The sequence below is a fragment of the Mastigoproctus giganteus genome, chromosome 13 (genome assembly GCF_048544385.1).
Source record: "Mastigoproctus giganteus isolate SK-2022 chromosome 13, ASM4854438v1, whole genome shotgun sequence".
NCBI lineage: Eukaryota > Metazoa > Arthropoda > Arachnida > Uropygi > Thelyphonidae > Mastigoproctus > Mastigoproctus giganteus.
Window position 1 is genome coordinate 95,198,559 of NC_143587.1, and position 15,630 is coordinate 95,214,188.

The 15,630-nt window shown below is 35.2% G+C and overlaps 1 protein-coding gene across 1 annotated transcript in view; it reads right to left on the minus strand.

The window, feature by feature from the left end:
- Nucleotides 1–15,360, minus strand: part of LOC150076266 (GRIP1-associated protein 1-like) — a 370,153-nt gene extending 354,793 nt beyond the window's left edge. Inside the window, exon 1 of the mRNA XM_090387422.1 lies at nt 15,314–15,360. Within this exon, the coding sequence (XP_090243548.1) occupies nt 15,314–15,355 (42 nt within the window). The 5' untranslated portion in view covers nt 15,356–15,360. The remainder of the gene's footprint in view (nt 1–15,313) is intronic.
- Nucleotides 15,361–15,630: the final 270 nt, after the last annotated feature.

Here is a 15,630-nt window from a genome sequence, read left to right on the forward strand (position 1 = left end):
TGACATCAGGCTACTGAATCAATGGTTGGTTGAATAATGTTTATAGAGTTTTGTTCTTATAACAAATATAGGTAAGGATATCTACGTGTCTATCTATCAATCAAAATCCATTTATTTGCTAAAAGTCTGAAATAAAGAAATTAGTCACAACAGTACATGGTCTCAAAGACAAAAGCACAGATCTGACAACAAAATGCATGCAAAATGTGCTGAAAGGGTAAACAGAGAGCAAACTGAAGTGGCAAATTTCAAGAAAAGCCAAACACAGAGAGCCCTGATACACCTATGGAACAGAGAAAAGTCACTGAGCATCTTGAAAGGGTTCAAGCACCTTAAAGGGTACCTCACTGAGGTCTATAAATCTTTGAAAGAGGATAGTAAAATGAATGTGGGCAAAATTTTCACTCATAAATTATACATCTGAAATAATTATGAAAAGAGTGCTATTCGCATTATACTCACAATAAAATGTACAAACGTATATTGAAACCATCGTATAAACTAATGTTGTGTTCACAGGCAAGTGCTTCACATAATGTGAGACACTCCTCGAACATTGTGTACAACACGGCCATTACTTCAAATTACAGGGAAGGAGGTTTAGGCTATACTGCAAGAAGTCATCTTTTGTTGTTGTTATTTGGTTTTTAGGAGCATTAGCAACTAAGGCCATATTGCTCCGGGAATATGCGGTGGTCATTCCTTGACCTTTTCGCATCCTCCATATTTGGTGGTGAAGGGCTCGAACCCCGGTCTAATCAAGAAGCATGTGCTATGCACTGCTGCTCCTTCCCACCTGGCTATGGAGGTGCCCAAGTCATCTTTTAGCCAGCAAGTTGTTAATTAATGGAATAAGTTACCTCGTAACTTATTCCATTAATTAACTTATTCCATAAGTTACCAAGTAAATTTGTTTACTTTATTTTTAAATTTTTATTATTACTTTTTATTTATTTTATTTTTTTGACTGGTACAGTAAAAGCCTGAATCTTCCCTGCGGTACAGATAATATTAATACAATACAAATAGCAATAAGAACTAACCGAGACTGTAGACAGAAGCAAAAAAAAAAACATTAAAAAATAAATAAATAACTAAATAAACACTATATCGCATTATAAACAAGGAAGAAACAGTAAGAATAATATTGTACTGCTAATCTAAGATAAAACAAGATTATATATAAACATTTAAATTAAATTTTAGAATATACAGTATGTGGAACAAGATTAATGAAAATATTGGACTAAAAGGTGAAAACGAGATAAAAGAGCAGCTCAACTGAAAAATAATACAGTAGGTCAATAATATAAATTGGCAATTTTTATATTGTTAATATGAGCACTTCTACAAGAAAATTTTTAATTGCAGCTTTGATCATGTCTTTTAAGATAGAGTTTATAATATACACTGATGCTCAAAAGATAAGAAAAAATTATAAAAATGTAAATAAATCAAAAATTTTTATAAGATTATGGAAAAACTTTTGTGAGACACTTGTTTTAATGCCTTAATAATGCATAAAGACCAAACAAATTAGAGCTGTGCGTATGAGTTAATGAACTGGCTTCACATATGAGTTCAGAAAAGCTTTTGATAATAATGCTGCACATAAAAGAAAGTTCTATATAAATTAGAACAGGGTAACATTAAGGGCAAATTTTTGCTATGGATAAAAGGGCTGCTAAGTGGAAGAAGAGAGAATGGTTATCAATAGGCACTGCTCTTCTTGAACTAATGTTATTAATAGAGTTCCACCAGGGTTCAATGCTGGGTCCACTGCTGTTTTCTATATTTATTATTTATGATGAAGGCATGTCAGGTTTAATGTCTAAGTTTGCAGATGATAAGAAGGTTGGCGAGATAGGTAATCACAGTAATCGGGGTATGTTACTACAAAAAAGATCTAGACAAATTATGCAGATGGATTAAGTAGCAACTGAAGTTAACAAATGCAAAGTACATCATATGGGGAGTGGTAATCCCAGATTAACATACCATCTAAAATAACACACCCAGAGGCAGTGGAAAATAAAAAGACCTGGAGGTAATTGTGCAGTCAAATTTGAAGTTTTTTGAGTAGTACAGACAGGCTGCCAGGCCAGCTCATGGGGTTTTGTCAATGATATACAAAAATTTTTCTAGCATAGATAAGAAGGTAATTATCCTATTGTATAAGGCAATGGTTATGTCACATCTTAAGTACTGCATACAGGTTTGGAAGCCTCATTTTAGCAAGGATGTGGATCTGTTGAAATGGGTGCAGAGAAGGGCAACAAGATTTGTGAAGGGAGCAAAAGTATTCTTACCAAGAAAGGCTTCAGTTTTGCAAACTGCAGTGTCTGGAGACTAGGCACCTGTGAGGTGATCTGATTGAGGTGTTTGAGGCTATGAATGGCTTGGGCAAAGTCAATGCTGACAGAATTATTTCTCCTGCTCAGACTATGCACATGAGGGGGACATAAATTCAAACTGAGGAAGAATGGTTGCAAGTCAAATGCACGTAAATTTGCCTTCAGCCAGAGGGTGTTTGATTGTTGTAACAAACTCCCATCTGGTGTCGTAGTTGGAATAAATTTAAGGAAGAACTAGATAAACTGTTAGAGGGAATAGACAGGTGAAATGGGAGGCGTTGGTTGTTTTTTTTCTTTTGTTTTTTTTTTTATTTTTTGCACTTATGCTGTATAAGCTTGCTTTCTTGCAATATTTGCTACTACTACTATTACTCATAATAATAATAATAAATGGCACATCAATAATGCATTTTAATACACCTTCTAAAAAAAGTGTACCATATTACAAGTACGAACCTCAGGCTGTACTAAAGATCCCTACTCACAAACTATACTGGGAGAGTGCCATAATAACATACAAGATAATCCTGCACAACAGACCAGACATAACACTCATTGACAAGGAAATGGCTACCCACCTGATTGACACAGCAGTGCCCAACACCAGCAATCTCCAGAAAACGGCACCTCCGTAGCCAGGTGGGCAGGAGCAGCAGTGGTAGCACACGCTTCTTGATTAGACCGGGGGTTCGAGCCCATGACCACCAAATACGGAAGATGTGGAAAGGTCCGGGAATGACCACCGCATATCCACGGAGCAATATGGCCTTAGTTGCTAATGCTCCTAAAAACCAAATAACAATAACAAACCTCCAGAAAACATAAGAGGAAAAGATCAGGAAGCACACAGACCTAAGACAGGAAGTCAGAGAAACACGGTGTATTTAGGAACAAGTAGTGGCCACCCCGATCACTGTGTCAACCACTGGCATGGTGCCAAAGAGCCTCCATAAGAATCCAGCAGCAATAGGCCTCATAGAGAACATTTATATGGAACTCCAGAAAGCCATGATCCTGAACATTTGTCGGATAGTCAGAGTTCCTTGACCAATAATACTAACTGGACATAACACCCACCCCATGCATCTGGTACCAGTATGGTACCATTTAGTACCGTGGGATGGGAAATAACCCAATATGAGAAGAAAGAATAATAAAGGAGAGACAAAAAACTATCTAACTCACATTAGAAAAATAACCAGTTGTCTGAATAGAAATGACTGAAGCAAACAAGACAAAACATTCAACACACTGTCAAACAGAAAGTTGTTATTGCACAAAAAATGCTTCAAGAGTAAACTACTGTTGTGAAATCATTATTTCACAATAAACATAATTAAATGACTTCAAGACATTTCTAAAGCTACACAGAAAAATAACATAAATAGCTAACAATAATTGTGAAAAATATTTCATAACATCACTATTGAGATACGCTATTGCCAGTTATAATAAAAACAATCAATGGTGCTGTACCTGCTGGGTGCAATCATGCTGTAACTTTGAGAAAATTATAAAAAACAATTTAAAAGACATACCCAGTAAAAATTTGTCTATATTTAGGAAAGTAGAGAAAATCATATTTTTATTGCCAACCAACAATTAACATGGGTTCATTATTTTCAAGATGGACCTTGCAAGTATAGGAGCACTGCTGCAGGGTTTAGTTTATTAAATTCTTTCTGAGACTGAAAAAAAATCTGACAGTTATGAACAGAAAAGGAAAATTTGTATGCTATAAAACTTTTTTCTTTTCATTTAAAAGCCACAGATAACTGTGGAGATCAACCATGCCTTAAAGTAGTTTGACGGGTAAGAAAGTTTTGATGCAGAAAATTTCACTATAGACTGCAACCAAGTAGTAAAGAACAGATATGTAACATCTAAGAGACAAGACAGGAGGGTGTTCCAAGGATACAAATTTAACAAGGTAGCACACAATTTTTGGTTTAAGTATTTAACTTTAAACACGCTTTTTTTTTTACTTTTAGAAGAATTTTTAAACAGAAGCTGTGTGTCAAAAAAAGAGACTTGGAGATAAGCTGATGGTCTGACCTGAAGTGCATAGAGACAGGTAGGTCAACAACATCTAGGGCATTAGTATAAATTTCATTGAGAATGCTGATACCTCTTGTAGGAGAAAAAATTGTGGGTCTTATGGCAATTGTGGCAATCTAATTTAAGAACAAAAGCATTTAAATTTTTTGAAGTAGAATCAGGTCCATTAAAATCCTAAGAAATAATAATGAAGTTTTGTTTGCATATCTTAAAAAAGTCCAAGTTAAAAATTCTAAATAGATATCAGCCAGACTGAGGAGGGAAGGCAGACACCAACAATATTCACAAAAATATGTCGTAATTTCAATCTTAAATGAACAGCTTTGAAATCAGAAAATGGGCATTTGTTTTCAATTACAATTTGTAACCAATTTTTAACAAATATTGCAGTTCTGCCACTTTTTTTCCTAGTTCATGAGCACAGCAAAATTATAGTTAGCTCAGTTCAGAACAATAAATTTGTTTGAAACTCAAGAGGTCCATGTTTCAGTTAGAACTAATGGGTCAAAGGTTTGAGGTTTAGTTTGGTTTTTGATGGCACAAAAACAACTATGGTTATAATGTGTCATGTTACTAAGAGTTTGAGATAAAAGTTTCTAATATTTCCAGTTTGTTGCAGACACTGCAAACATTTTGCAGAAGCATGATTTTCATGGGTTTACTAGAGGTGGGAATATTAACCTCCCTTTGCTAGTGTGGTATCTAACAGAAGTCACTTTTTTTTCTTTCTTAAATCTGAAAATAAAATCATCTCCCGCATACCAGTCTCCAGCAATATTCTCTAACTTGTACACCATTTTCGGTTTTCATTTCAATATACAATACAAGCAACCCCCGTATAACACAGTACTTCTACAAAATGGTCTTGCTCTAACACGATTGATAAATTGCGAAATCCTTGCACAACACAGTACTTATATAACACAGTTAGAGAATTGCGGCCAACCTCGCATAACACGGTATTTCTGAGCATTTGTGAGGAGAAAACTCTTTGTAATGGATGTAATTTTTAAACATTTTCATTCTTTTTTTGTAAATTCCCACTGTTAACTCGCCAGTCATTATGCAAAAAAAATTATTGGGTAATCCCCATTTTAGTTTCTGTGCTATTGAACTTGTGCTTGTTTAAGACCATAAAAAATTGTAACTTCAAAGCGTGCAGTTTGTGACTTTTAAGGTTATTTTGGTTTTTATTTGATCGTTTATAAATTTTTCCAGGTATGTATTACTAAACTTTGTTCTTAAGAACCGTACTGGAATAATTTCTTTGTTGTGAATTAAATTATGCCTAAGAGCTTAGGCATAATTTGGGTAACTGCTGATTTATTTAAAGAATGGTTTCTGAACTGTTTTGTGCCAGCTGTGGAAAACTATTTAATGCAGAAAAATATAGATTTCAAAGTTTTATTACTATTGGATAATGCACCAGGCCATGGAAAATGTTGAAGTAATGTTCCCACCACCTAATACAACTTCTTTAATTCAGCCATTAGATCAAAGCATTATATCTACCTTTAAAATTCATTATATCAGAAAATCATTACAATAGATTTTGGGAAAAATCGATTCCGAATATATCGAAGTGATGGAGCCATGGAAACATTTTTCAATTTTGGACTGTATCAGAATCATAGCTTTATCGCTCAAAGAAGTAAAATCGTCAACACATGCGTGTTGAAAAAATGTATGGCCAGAGTCAGTTCATTTGGGAAATATGATCGAGCCAGCATAAAACAGAATCAGTGCGATAGTAGAACTTGCTAAGTTGGTGGGAGGGGAAGGTTTTGATGATATGACTACCGAAAACATTCAAAAATTACTGGTAGAAAAAGAGGCTGGAAAAGCGGATTTGATGGAAATGCCATTAGAAGTACACCAAATCAATTCAGAGGATGGTAGCACAGATGAAAATTCTGAAGTTCTAAATTTTACACTAAAAAAACATACGTGAAGGCATAAACTTAGCCGAGCAATTAGAACCTTATTTCTTGAATGCAGATTTTTCGACTGAAAGGAGCACAAAGTTCAAAAGGGAGCTTCAAACATGTTTAGCCCCATACCATGAAATTTACAAACTTACAATTGCAAAAGCAAACAAATCTAGATTACTGATTTTTTTAAGGAGAGCAGAAGATACACAAAATCTAGATGCTGGATAAGAAAGTTCAGAAGGTGACGATATTCTGCAACAGGGAAAACATTCTTGTTTCTTTGTGCTTACCAGCAATGAAGAGGAAGAAAATTAAATGAACATACACTATCTGACATACAGTGGCAGACAAAAAAACTGTATCACCTTAAAAAAAGTAACATTTGTAGTGAAACGTATAAGATATTGTTTGATTACAGTCATTTTGTTTGTTGCAAAGCAAAGGTATTGTGTCAGATAACGCTTCTATTATATCAGATAGTAACTGCAAGGTATTGCATCAGCCCATTTCTATAAATATGGTTATTGTTGTTGTTATTTTGTTTTTAGGAGCATTAGCAACTAAGGCCATATTGCTCCAGGGATATGTGATGGTCATTCCCTGACCTTTCCGCATCCTCCGTATTTGGTGGTCACGGGCTCAAACCCCCAGTCTAATCAAGAAGTGTGTGCTACGCACTGCCGCTCCTGCCCAAGTAGGCGCCCTATAAATACGGCATTGGAAAGGTATACACGCTCATTGGTGTCCTGTTTTGCGGAGGTGTAAGCATGGCTCCATATGTTCAGTTGACACCAAGAAAAAAAAGTGTAGCTGTTGCTCTGTCCCAGAAAGGGCATGCTATCGCTGATAAAATAGGCTGCCACCAGTCAACAGGATCCTGGGTTTTTTTGGTTTTTTTTATGTAAACCCCAAACATAGAACTTAGTATCGTGCTTGGGTTGGAGGTTGAGAAGACAAAATAAGATATTTGTTGACATTAGAAGACTTTAACTTCTGTAGACTGTAATTTTCAGGAAATACGTATGAAGGAAAGTGCTGAAATTAAAGCGTGGAACCAGTGATGTGAAGAGAAGACCTGGATCAGGCCATAAGAAAGTAACTAACTTTCCCAAGGTCGATATTTGAAATGGCTATGCCTTCGCAATCATCATGCTAGTGCTCCTGATCTAAAACTGGACTTTGAGATGGCCTCTGGTGTTGAAACAAGTGCAGAATGATCCAAAGACAACTTTCAGAATATGGTCTGCATGCCTATCGGTCCAAGAAGCCTTTGGTGACCCAACAAATGAGGACTTGCTTGGGCTAAAACATGTTTCATGAATAAAAGAGCAATGGGACACTGTCATCTTTTCTGACGAATCGAAATTCAACCTGAACACAGGGTTCGGTGTTGGGTCCATTGTTGTTTTCTTTATTTATAAATGATATTCATGATGGTATATCAAGTTTAATGTCCAAATTTGCAGATGATACGAAGGTTGACAGGGTTGTTAAAGACACTACGCTGCTGTAACAGGATCTAGAAAAGTTGAGCAGATGGGCTGAGAGGTGGCAAATGAAGTTTAACATTGACAAATGCAAAGTACTGCATATAGGAAGCAGTAACCCCCAGAGTAACGTATCAACTGTGTGGTACTACAGTGACAGTGGTAGAGAGCGAAAAGGACCTGGGGGTAATTGTGCAGGCAGATATGAAGTTTTCTGAGCAGTGCAGACGGTCTGCAAGAATAGCTCATGGTGTCATGTCAATGATAAACAGGAATTTTTCTAGCAGGGATAAGGAAGTGATTATCCCCTTGTATAAGGCAATGGTCAGACCACACCTTGGTTACTGTATACATGTCTGGAGGCCTCATTTTAAGAAGGATGTAGAGCTGCTGGAATGATTACAGAGAAGAGCAACAAGATTAGTGAATGGAACAAAGGGTTGCTCTTAAGAAGAAAGGCTTAAGTTTTGCAAATTACAGTGTCTGGAGACTAGGCACCTGCGAGGTGATCTGATTGAGGTGTATAAAGCCTTGAATGGTTTGAGCACGCTCAATGCTGAAGGGATTCTTCATCCAGAATAATCACCTGAGGGCATAAATTCAAAGTGAGGAAAGACAGATGTAGGATAGATGTGCGGAAGTTTGCCTTTAGCCGGCGGGTAGTTGGTTGGTGGAGCAGACTTCCATCCTTTGTTGTGGAAGTTGATAGCCTAAATAAATTTTAGACTGAGCTCGACAGGTATTTGGATCGAACGGATGGGTGCATTGGGAGCGTTTTTTTTTTTTTTTTGGCTGATGCTGCATAAGCTTGCTTTCTTGCATCATATGCCTCTACTAATGCTAATGCTAATGACTGGCTCAGATAGGAAGCGATATGTCAGAAGACGAAAATCGGAGGCATACCATCCTGAGTGCATAACACCGACTGTAAAGATCCCTGCCGGTCAGATGGTCTGGGGATTTATAACAAGCAAAGGGGTGGGGCGAATTAAGTTTATTACTGGAATGGTAAATGCAGAAACCTACACTGTTATCTTGAAGGTGTGCATGAAACCTGTTATTAGGAATCACCACACAGACATCCAAAACTGCATTTTTCAACAGGACTCAGCACCTTGCAACAGAGCAAAATTGGTAAGTTTTATTTAATATTTTTTAATTTTTTTTTTATTTTATTTAATGATGAGTTTGTCTTCTTGTCTCACAAGGCTTTAAACATGCTTACACCAATGTTTTCCCTCGTTTTTCTCCCTTAAGGTGCAGTCATACCTCAGAAATGCTGGCATTACAGTGTTCGACTGGCCGGCCAGCTAGAAATAGTCTAGATTTGAATCCTATTAAAAATTTTTTGGTACATAATGTCATCTAAAATTGCTCAGAAGAAGCCAACAAGTAAGATTCAGCTGCAGGAGAGCACTGTAAGGGTGTGGTACCATGAAATTGGGCAACTGTATATCTAAAAGTTGATTAACTCTATGCCAGATCATTGCAAAGCTGTAATTGCAACTCAAGGAGGAGCAACAAAATATTGAGCACTTATTTTGCTGACTTACAGTAATAATACTATTACCTTAACTTGTCATTTTAGTTTGTACATGTAAATGCAATAAAATGTATGTCTGGTTGTCATGATTGCCATTTGCATGATTTCTCATATTTCCATTAATTATACATTTTACCCTTTGCTAACATATATCAGGTGGAGCCTTTTTATTGGATTTCATTCACAGAGATATATATCACATCTAACAAATGCATTTCGAACATTTCTGCAACCCACAATGCAGCGCTAAACACATTATTGGCAAAATTCACAAGTGATGCAGTTTTTTTGTCCGCCACTGTATATTTATCAGTTTTTAAGACATTTGTTCAGTTATTACTATTTTTTTAATAAAAATTAAGTTTCTAATAGTTATAAAAAAAATGTATTTTTGTTAGCTTTTGGAACGCAACCCCCCCTTTCTGTACTGGTTCTTAGTCCAGTATAACACGGTCTTGCACTACATGAGATTTTATAGAAACCTAACTACCGTGTTATAAAAGGTTACCTACTATGAATTGTGAGCCATTAAATTTGTTTGGCATTTAACAAGGTAGAAACAAAATATTCTACATTACTTCTAGACAACTCCCAATTCCCATGGTGTCTGTTAAACACCAGCATCAAGGTATCTAATTATGCCATAATGCTTTGATTTTGATTAAACACAAACAGCTGACAAAAATACAGACATCCACATTGTGTCAGCCAGATGCCATTGCAAGCATCAGCAACCTTGAAAATTATTTTTTTAAAAAAAGATAAAAAACTTTATTAATGGTTTCTCTCATTTATTTTTGCTCAATATTTTTAACTGTATTTTGCAAATCATAATGAATTGAAAATTGCAGAAATCTCTGTTAATTATCACACAATTTGGCAAAAATTTCAGGAATTAAGTTAAACCTAATTATATGGCATGTCATAAAATTATTGACAATTATTACTGAGCTGGCTTAATGATACATACTTTACAATCAGTAATGCTCTCCAGCTTTGTGACATTGAAGGAATCAAACTGTTGATGCACATGATTCATGTTTCAAGCAGCAGAAGCTCCTATTATTGACAACCTGGCATCCAATTGCACATGATGAACCCATGTGCATAAAGGGAGAATAATCCTGTAGGCACCTTGTGATGGGTTAGCTGTTGTGACAAAGCCATTCTTGTTCGTAACCAGCCTCATCTACACCACTGCAGAAACTGACAATGAAACAGGTATCAGAGAACAACACAGCAAGAGAGAGTGAGAATGCAGCCCTACTTCTTACAGTTATCAGCTAATTATGCTGACTCTTACAGATCTGTTTCCTGTCATTAGTTTGCAGATTCAACAATCCTCATATTCTGTTAATGTCATCAGAGTCCTGACAAAATGTTCCAAGTTGTTTCCTATATCCACAGTGACAAATGATGTCAAAGCATTCAGGCAGGAATAGACCAATCTGAAGTGCTGACCAGCCAGCTTCTAACAGCCCAATGATCCAACTATCTTTCAACGTCCATCAGTTACACATAACAACAGCACACAAATGTGATATACATTGCATACTAAATGGTCACATATGCTCACCATTTTGTTTGACATTTTGTATGGCTTACTAATGTGTACATACATTTTTACCTACCTACAAATGCCTATGTCAGGATGATAACAGAAACATTCTTGGATATTCTATTGCACTGATCACCTTGCCATTCTAATTCTAAACACCAACATGCATCACAGTTATGCATACATATTTTCAAGGAAAACTGTCCATTCTTTTAAGACATGGAAATTTCAATGATGAGCAGTGTATGTATAAGGACTTCCCGGTACATAACAGATCCTCAAGAACTGCTGCAACTAGAAATGAACAAAACACCTGAGACTGATGGAATCTATCAAATTATATTAAAAGAAGCTGCAAAAAAGGTAGTTAAACATTTAGCTATAATAATAAGAGCATCCTTAGATTCAAGAGAAGTTACAGATTGGAGATGTGCAAATGTATCTGCTATTCACAAAGCTGGTTCAAAGGGTGAAGTGAGTAACCACAAAGTTGTAAGTTTAACCTCTATGCCAATGGTTCCCAAACTGTACACCGTGGCACCCAAGGGTGCCGTGGGATATTTTTAATTTTCGAGGGAAACAGAGCGATACTCAACATCTGTCGTGAGAGCTACTAGCTAGAGGTAGTTCATAGTTTCAACATTACTTATTAAGTTGTTTGGACCTAACTAAATGGAACTATTAAGTATTTCTTTTGGCCTAGAGATGCCATGAAAAAATTTACTGAGATACTAAGGGTGCTGTGAACAGAGAAAGTTTGGGAACCTCTGCTCAATGCCAAAAAAAAAATAATGGAATAAATAGTTACAGAAGTAACACACGATTACTTAGACAGAAGTGGAGGCTAAGGCAATTATAACATGTGTATGTTAAAGGGAGATCATGACTCAGTAAATCAGTCCTGATTAACTACAATGAGGTTGTCACAAAGGTACTGGATGTAAAGAATAACTCTGTCATCAGTATGACTGGTTTATAAATTAGAGTAGGCCTGACATAGCCAAGTGGTCAAGAGAAAGGGTGCAGTAACAAGTGCTCTTTGAGTGGACCAGGGTTCAAGCCCACGACTGCTGAATACGATTAATGTTTGTATTGATAATTTATTATAAACCCCTCTGACCTGGTGGTCGTGCTGGAGTATAAACAATTTTTTTTTTCTTTTTTTTTTGTAATGTGACTTCAGAGGCAACTTACTACTACAGATACATGGCTGGTTAAGTGGTGGGCAACACAGTGACTATAAATGGCCACTGTTCTTTGTGGACTTATGTGATGAGCAGGATTCAACAGAGGTCAGTTGACATTACTGTTTTCAATATTTATTGATACTGATGTAGGTATTTCGATGCCTGAGTTTGCTGATAATACAAAAGTGTACAACGAATAATAACAATAATCAGGGTATGTCACTTCAAGTGGATCTAGAAAAAGCAGATAAGCTGGAAAATGGTAATTTAATTTTAATGATAATAAATACAAGGTACTGCATTTCAGTAGCAGTAATCCCAGAATAATTCAAAAAAAGTATGAGGGTAATTCAAAATTACTTTCATTAAATAAGTGACTACATGAATTTTTTTGTTTTTCTCTCCTCCTAATCAGCAACAGCAATACTATAACATAAGGACCTCTTTAATCTGTAAATTTATATGAAATTGCATTATAAACGTGAGAGTTCAAACTGGGTAGTGGCAATTTTCTTTCAAGATGGCGGATCAAAATAACTAACACCGTCTGTGTATCCTCCTCCCCACGTACTGTAAATCTGGTACTGCAAAAAGAAAACTTACAGTGAGCACTTCCTCCACTACATCATAAATCTATGATGGATTTTAGCTTCCATGCATAGCTCTGATTCTTTTAACTTTATGCTGCTGTTATCAAAAATACCTTATACTATACCAAAAACATAGATAATCCTATCTGCTTGATCAGACGTTTCTTTTGCATATAATGATAGAATTATTGAGTCATTTTGATTCAACCTAACTGTTGAAGCATTATGAGCTGGTACCTTTTATTTATATACAGTGGACCCCCACTTTACGATTAGTTCATTATACGATCAAATCACTTTACACTGGACTCTCCATAAAAAAATAACATTTACTATACAATATGTAGTAAGCACCGGTCATTGTGATCACATTTGCTAATTGAATTTTAATTCTATTAAATACTGATTTGAAAATAGGAGGAATTCCACAGGCTTAATTAATACTGTAATAAGTGCATACTAGCTAACTGATATTTATGTTCACTGACATTTTTTTTGTTGTAATATTTAAAACAGTAGAAAAGATAAGCAATCAATAACAAAGAACACAGCACACACACAAATCAACTAACATGATACGTGCAAGTGAGATACAGAATAACCAAGTTTATGAAACTTAAAAAATAGGAATGAAGAGAAGATTCTGAAAATTTACTTGTTTTTTATATGATTGAAGATTTCATGGAAGGCAAAGCACATTTCACCATAATTACATAAAAACACACTATCGGTATTATCGCAAATGCAATAATATTGAGTTTACTACCCGTTTATAATAGATTTCACTAACAGAAAAGCCCAATAAACTGAAACTGCAAATTGTTTTTATTGTTTTATGGTAATGACCTCCAGAAAAAAATCACAAAGGCATTCAAAAAATTGATTCATATAACCGAACATATGATAACGATGAGTGTGATACATTTTAATGATATGAATTTTTGAAATTTGGTTCTACAAAGTGGCTGATTCTACTAATCAGTGATCATATTACCAGTGCCTACTTATTTCTCTCTCTCTGTTCCAGAGAGAGAAATAAGTAGGCATCTCTGGAACAGATTAATATTGTAAAGATGTCTCTGGAACAGATTAATATTGTAAAGCAGGGGTTCGCTGTATATCTCTAGTATGCTTCCACACAAGTTGAACATGCAAGTGCTCATAAAAGATATGTACAACTAGTAACAGGTCACAATGATTCTGTGCCTAATAAGAGTTCACACTGCACTGTGATCTCAGAGTGCATAAGCTGAAACTCATATCCTATACCTTTCTCCTAAATTTTTGTCTATGAAATATTCTTCAGTACCACTACAGTTACCAAAGTATTTTCTTGTCATATGTTTTATTTGCTGCTGGAGAAGGTCAGAACTGGTGAGGTCACTGGTGTCACTATTTCTTATATTTAATTGCCAGTTCACATTATAGAATCTGTGTACACTATGTGCACATCATTATAGAATCTGTATACACTATTATAGAATCTGTGTACATTTCTTAATAATGAATTAGTGTGTGTGTATTGACCGAGTTATTAAAACTAAAAAAAAAAAAAAAAAACCAATAATGTAAATACTACCATGCTTGTGAAGACAACTGCAAATGAAGTTGTGTATTTTTGGATCAAGTCAGAATAGTATTGTATTTTTAAATTTGTAGGAATGGATCTAAAATTGTTATGTTTAATTTTAATAAACTAGTCTGTTGAGCTGGATATCATCATTCTTCTCTTTCTTGATTTCCCTCTACTTCTCTCTCTCAGGATAATTCAGAAATTTTTTTTTTTTTTTTTTTTTTGGCTGGTGCAGCATAAGCCTTGGGCTTCCTTGCACCATATGGCTAATAATAATAATTAATGAAGGAAATAGTCTGCATTTTCTCAACTACAAGTTTTTTTTTATTTTAAATTCAGTTTATTCAAATGTTTTCATACTTTATAAAAACTATGTTTTCATAGAAATACTTTTTCTTAGCAATATTCTTACTGCTGACCACATATTTCTGTCATGGCTATTTTTTTTTTTTTTTTTTAGATCAGTTTTAGGATTTTACTGGCGCATTAGCAACTAAGGCTATAATGAGATCAGTTTTATATCAGGTGTGCAGACTCAGCAGGACCACTGGCATTCCATATTGCCACTGGGTTCAACTCGTCCAAATTTATATCATAAAACAAAATATGGAGAAGTGAGAATTATGCCGTCACTGAATTCCTGAATATTGAACGTAAGAGGAGTAAACTATAAACGTAAGCCGAGTTATCAATTGAAACCAAAAACAACTAAATTCCAAGGCACCTCAATTTCATAATATTCAACTGCGCTCCCTAATATTATGACATGCAATTTATAGTAAGAATATGTATATATTCGATTTTATATATCAACATTAGTGTCGTTCTTAGATAACGAAATATATTAGATTTAACACGAAAATTAATAAAATAAAAACATGTATGTTTACGGACTGGGCACATTTAACATAATTATGTACTTGTCGTTTCGATGTTCACATTGCAAAACACATAATGTGAACAGTACTGCAGTTTCAACTGAATTACTTAAGTATAATCAAAACTCGATTATCAAATAAACAGTACTATCACCTGCAAACGCTGAAAATCATCATCTGACAGACATGCAGCCATTTTTGTATCACATCAAATCTCCTGGTGGTAGAATATTGCAATTACTTGATAGTTCTTATGTGATGGCTCCCTTCGCGGTAGTACAATGGATACAAGCGTTGTCCATCAAAAGGGTTGAATTTTCACGATTTCATTTATCTACAATCCAGCCAATTAATCAATTTCTGACGAATGTGTTACAGTTTTTAACTTACAAAAAGTATATTTTTTTAATCTAAAGTAAAATAAGTTGTAACCTACCATTATAGCTTTCACTCCTCTTTTCGGTGAGAACA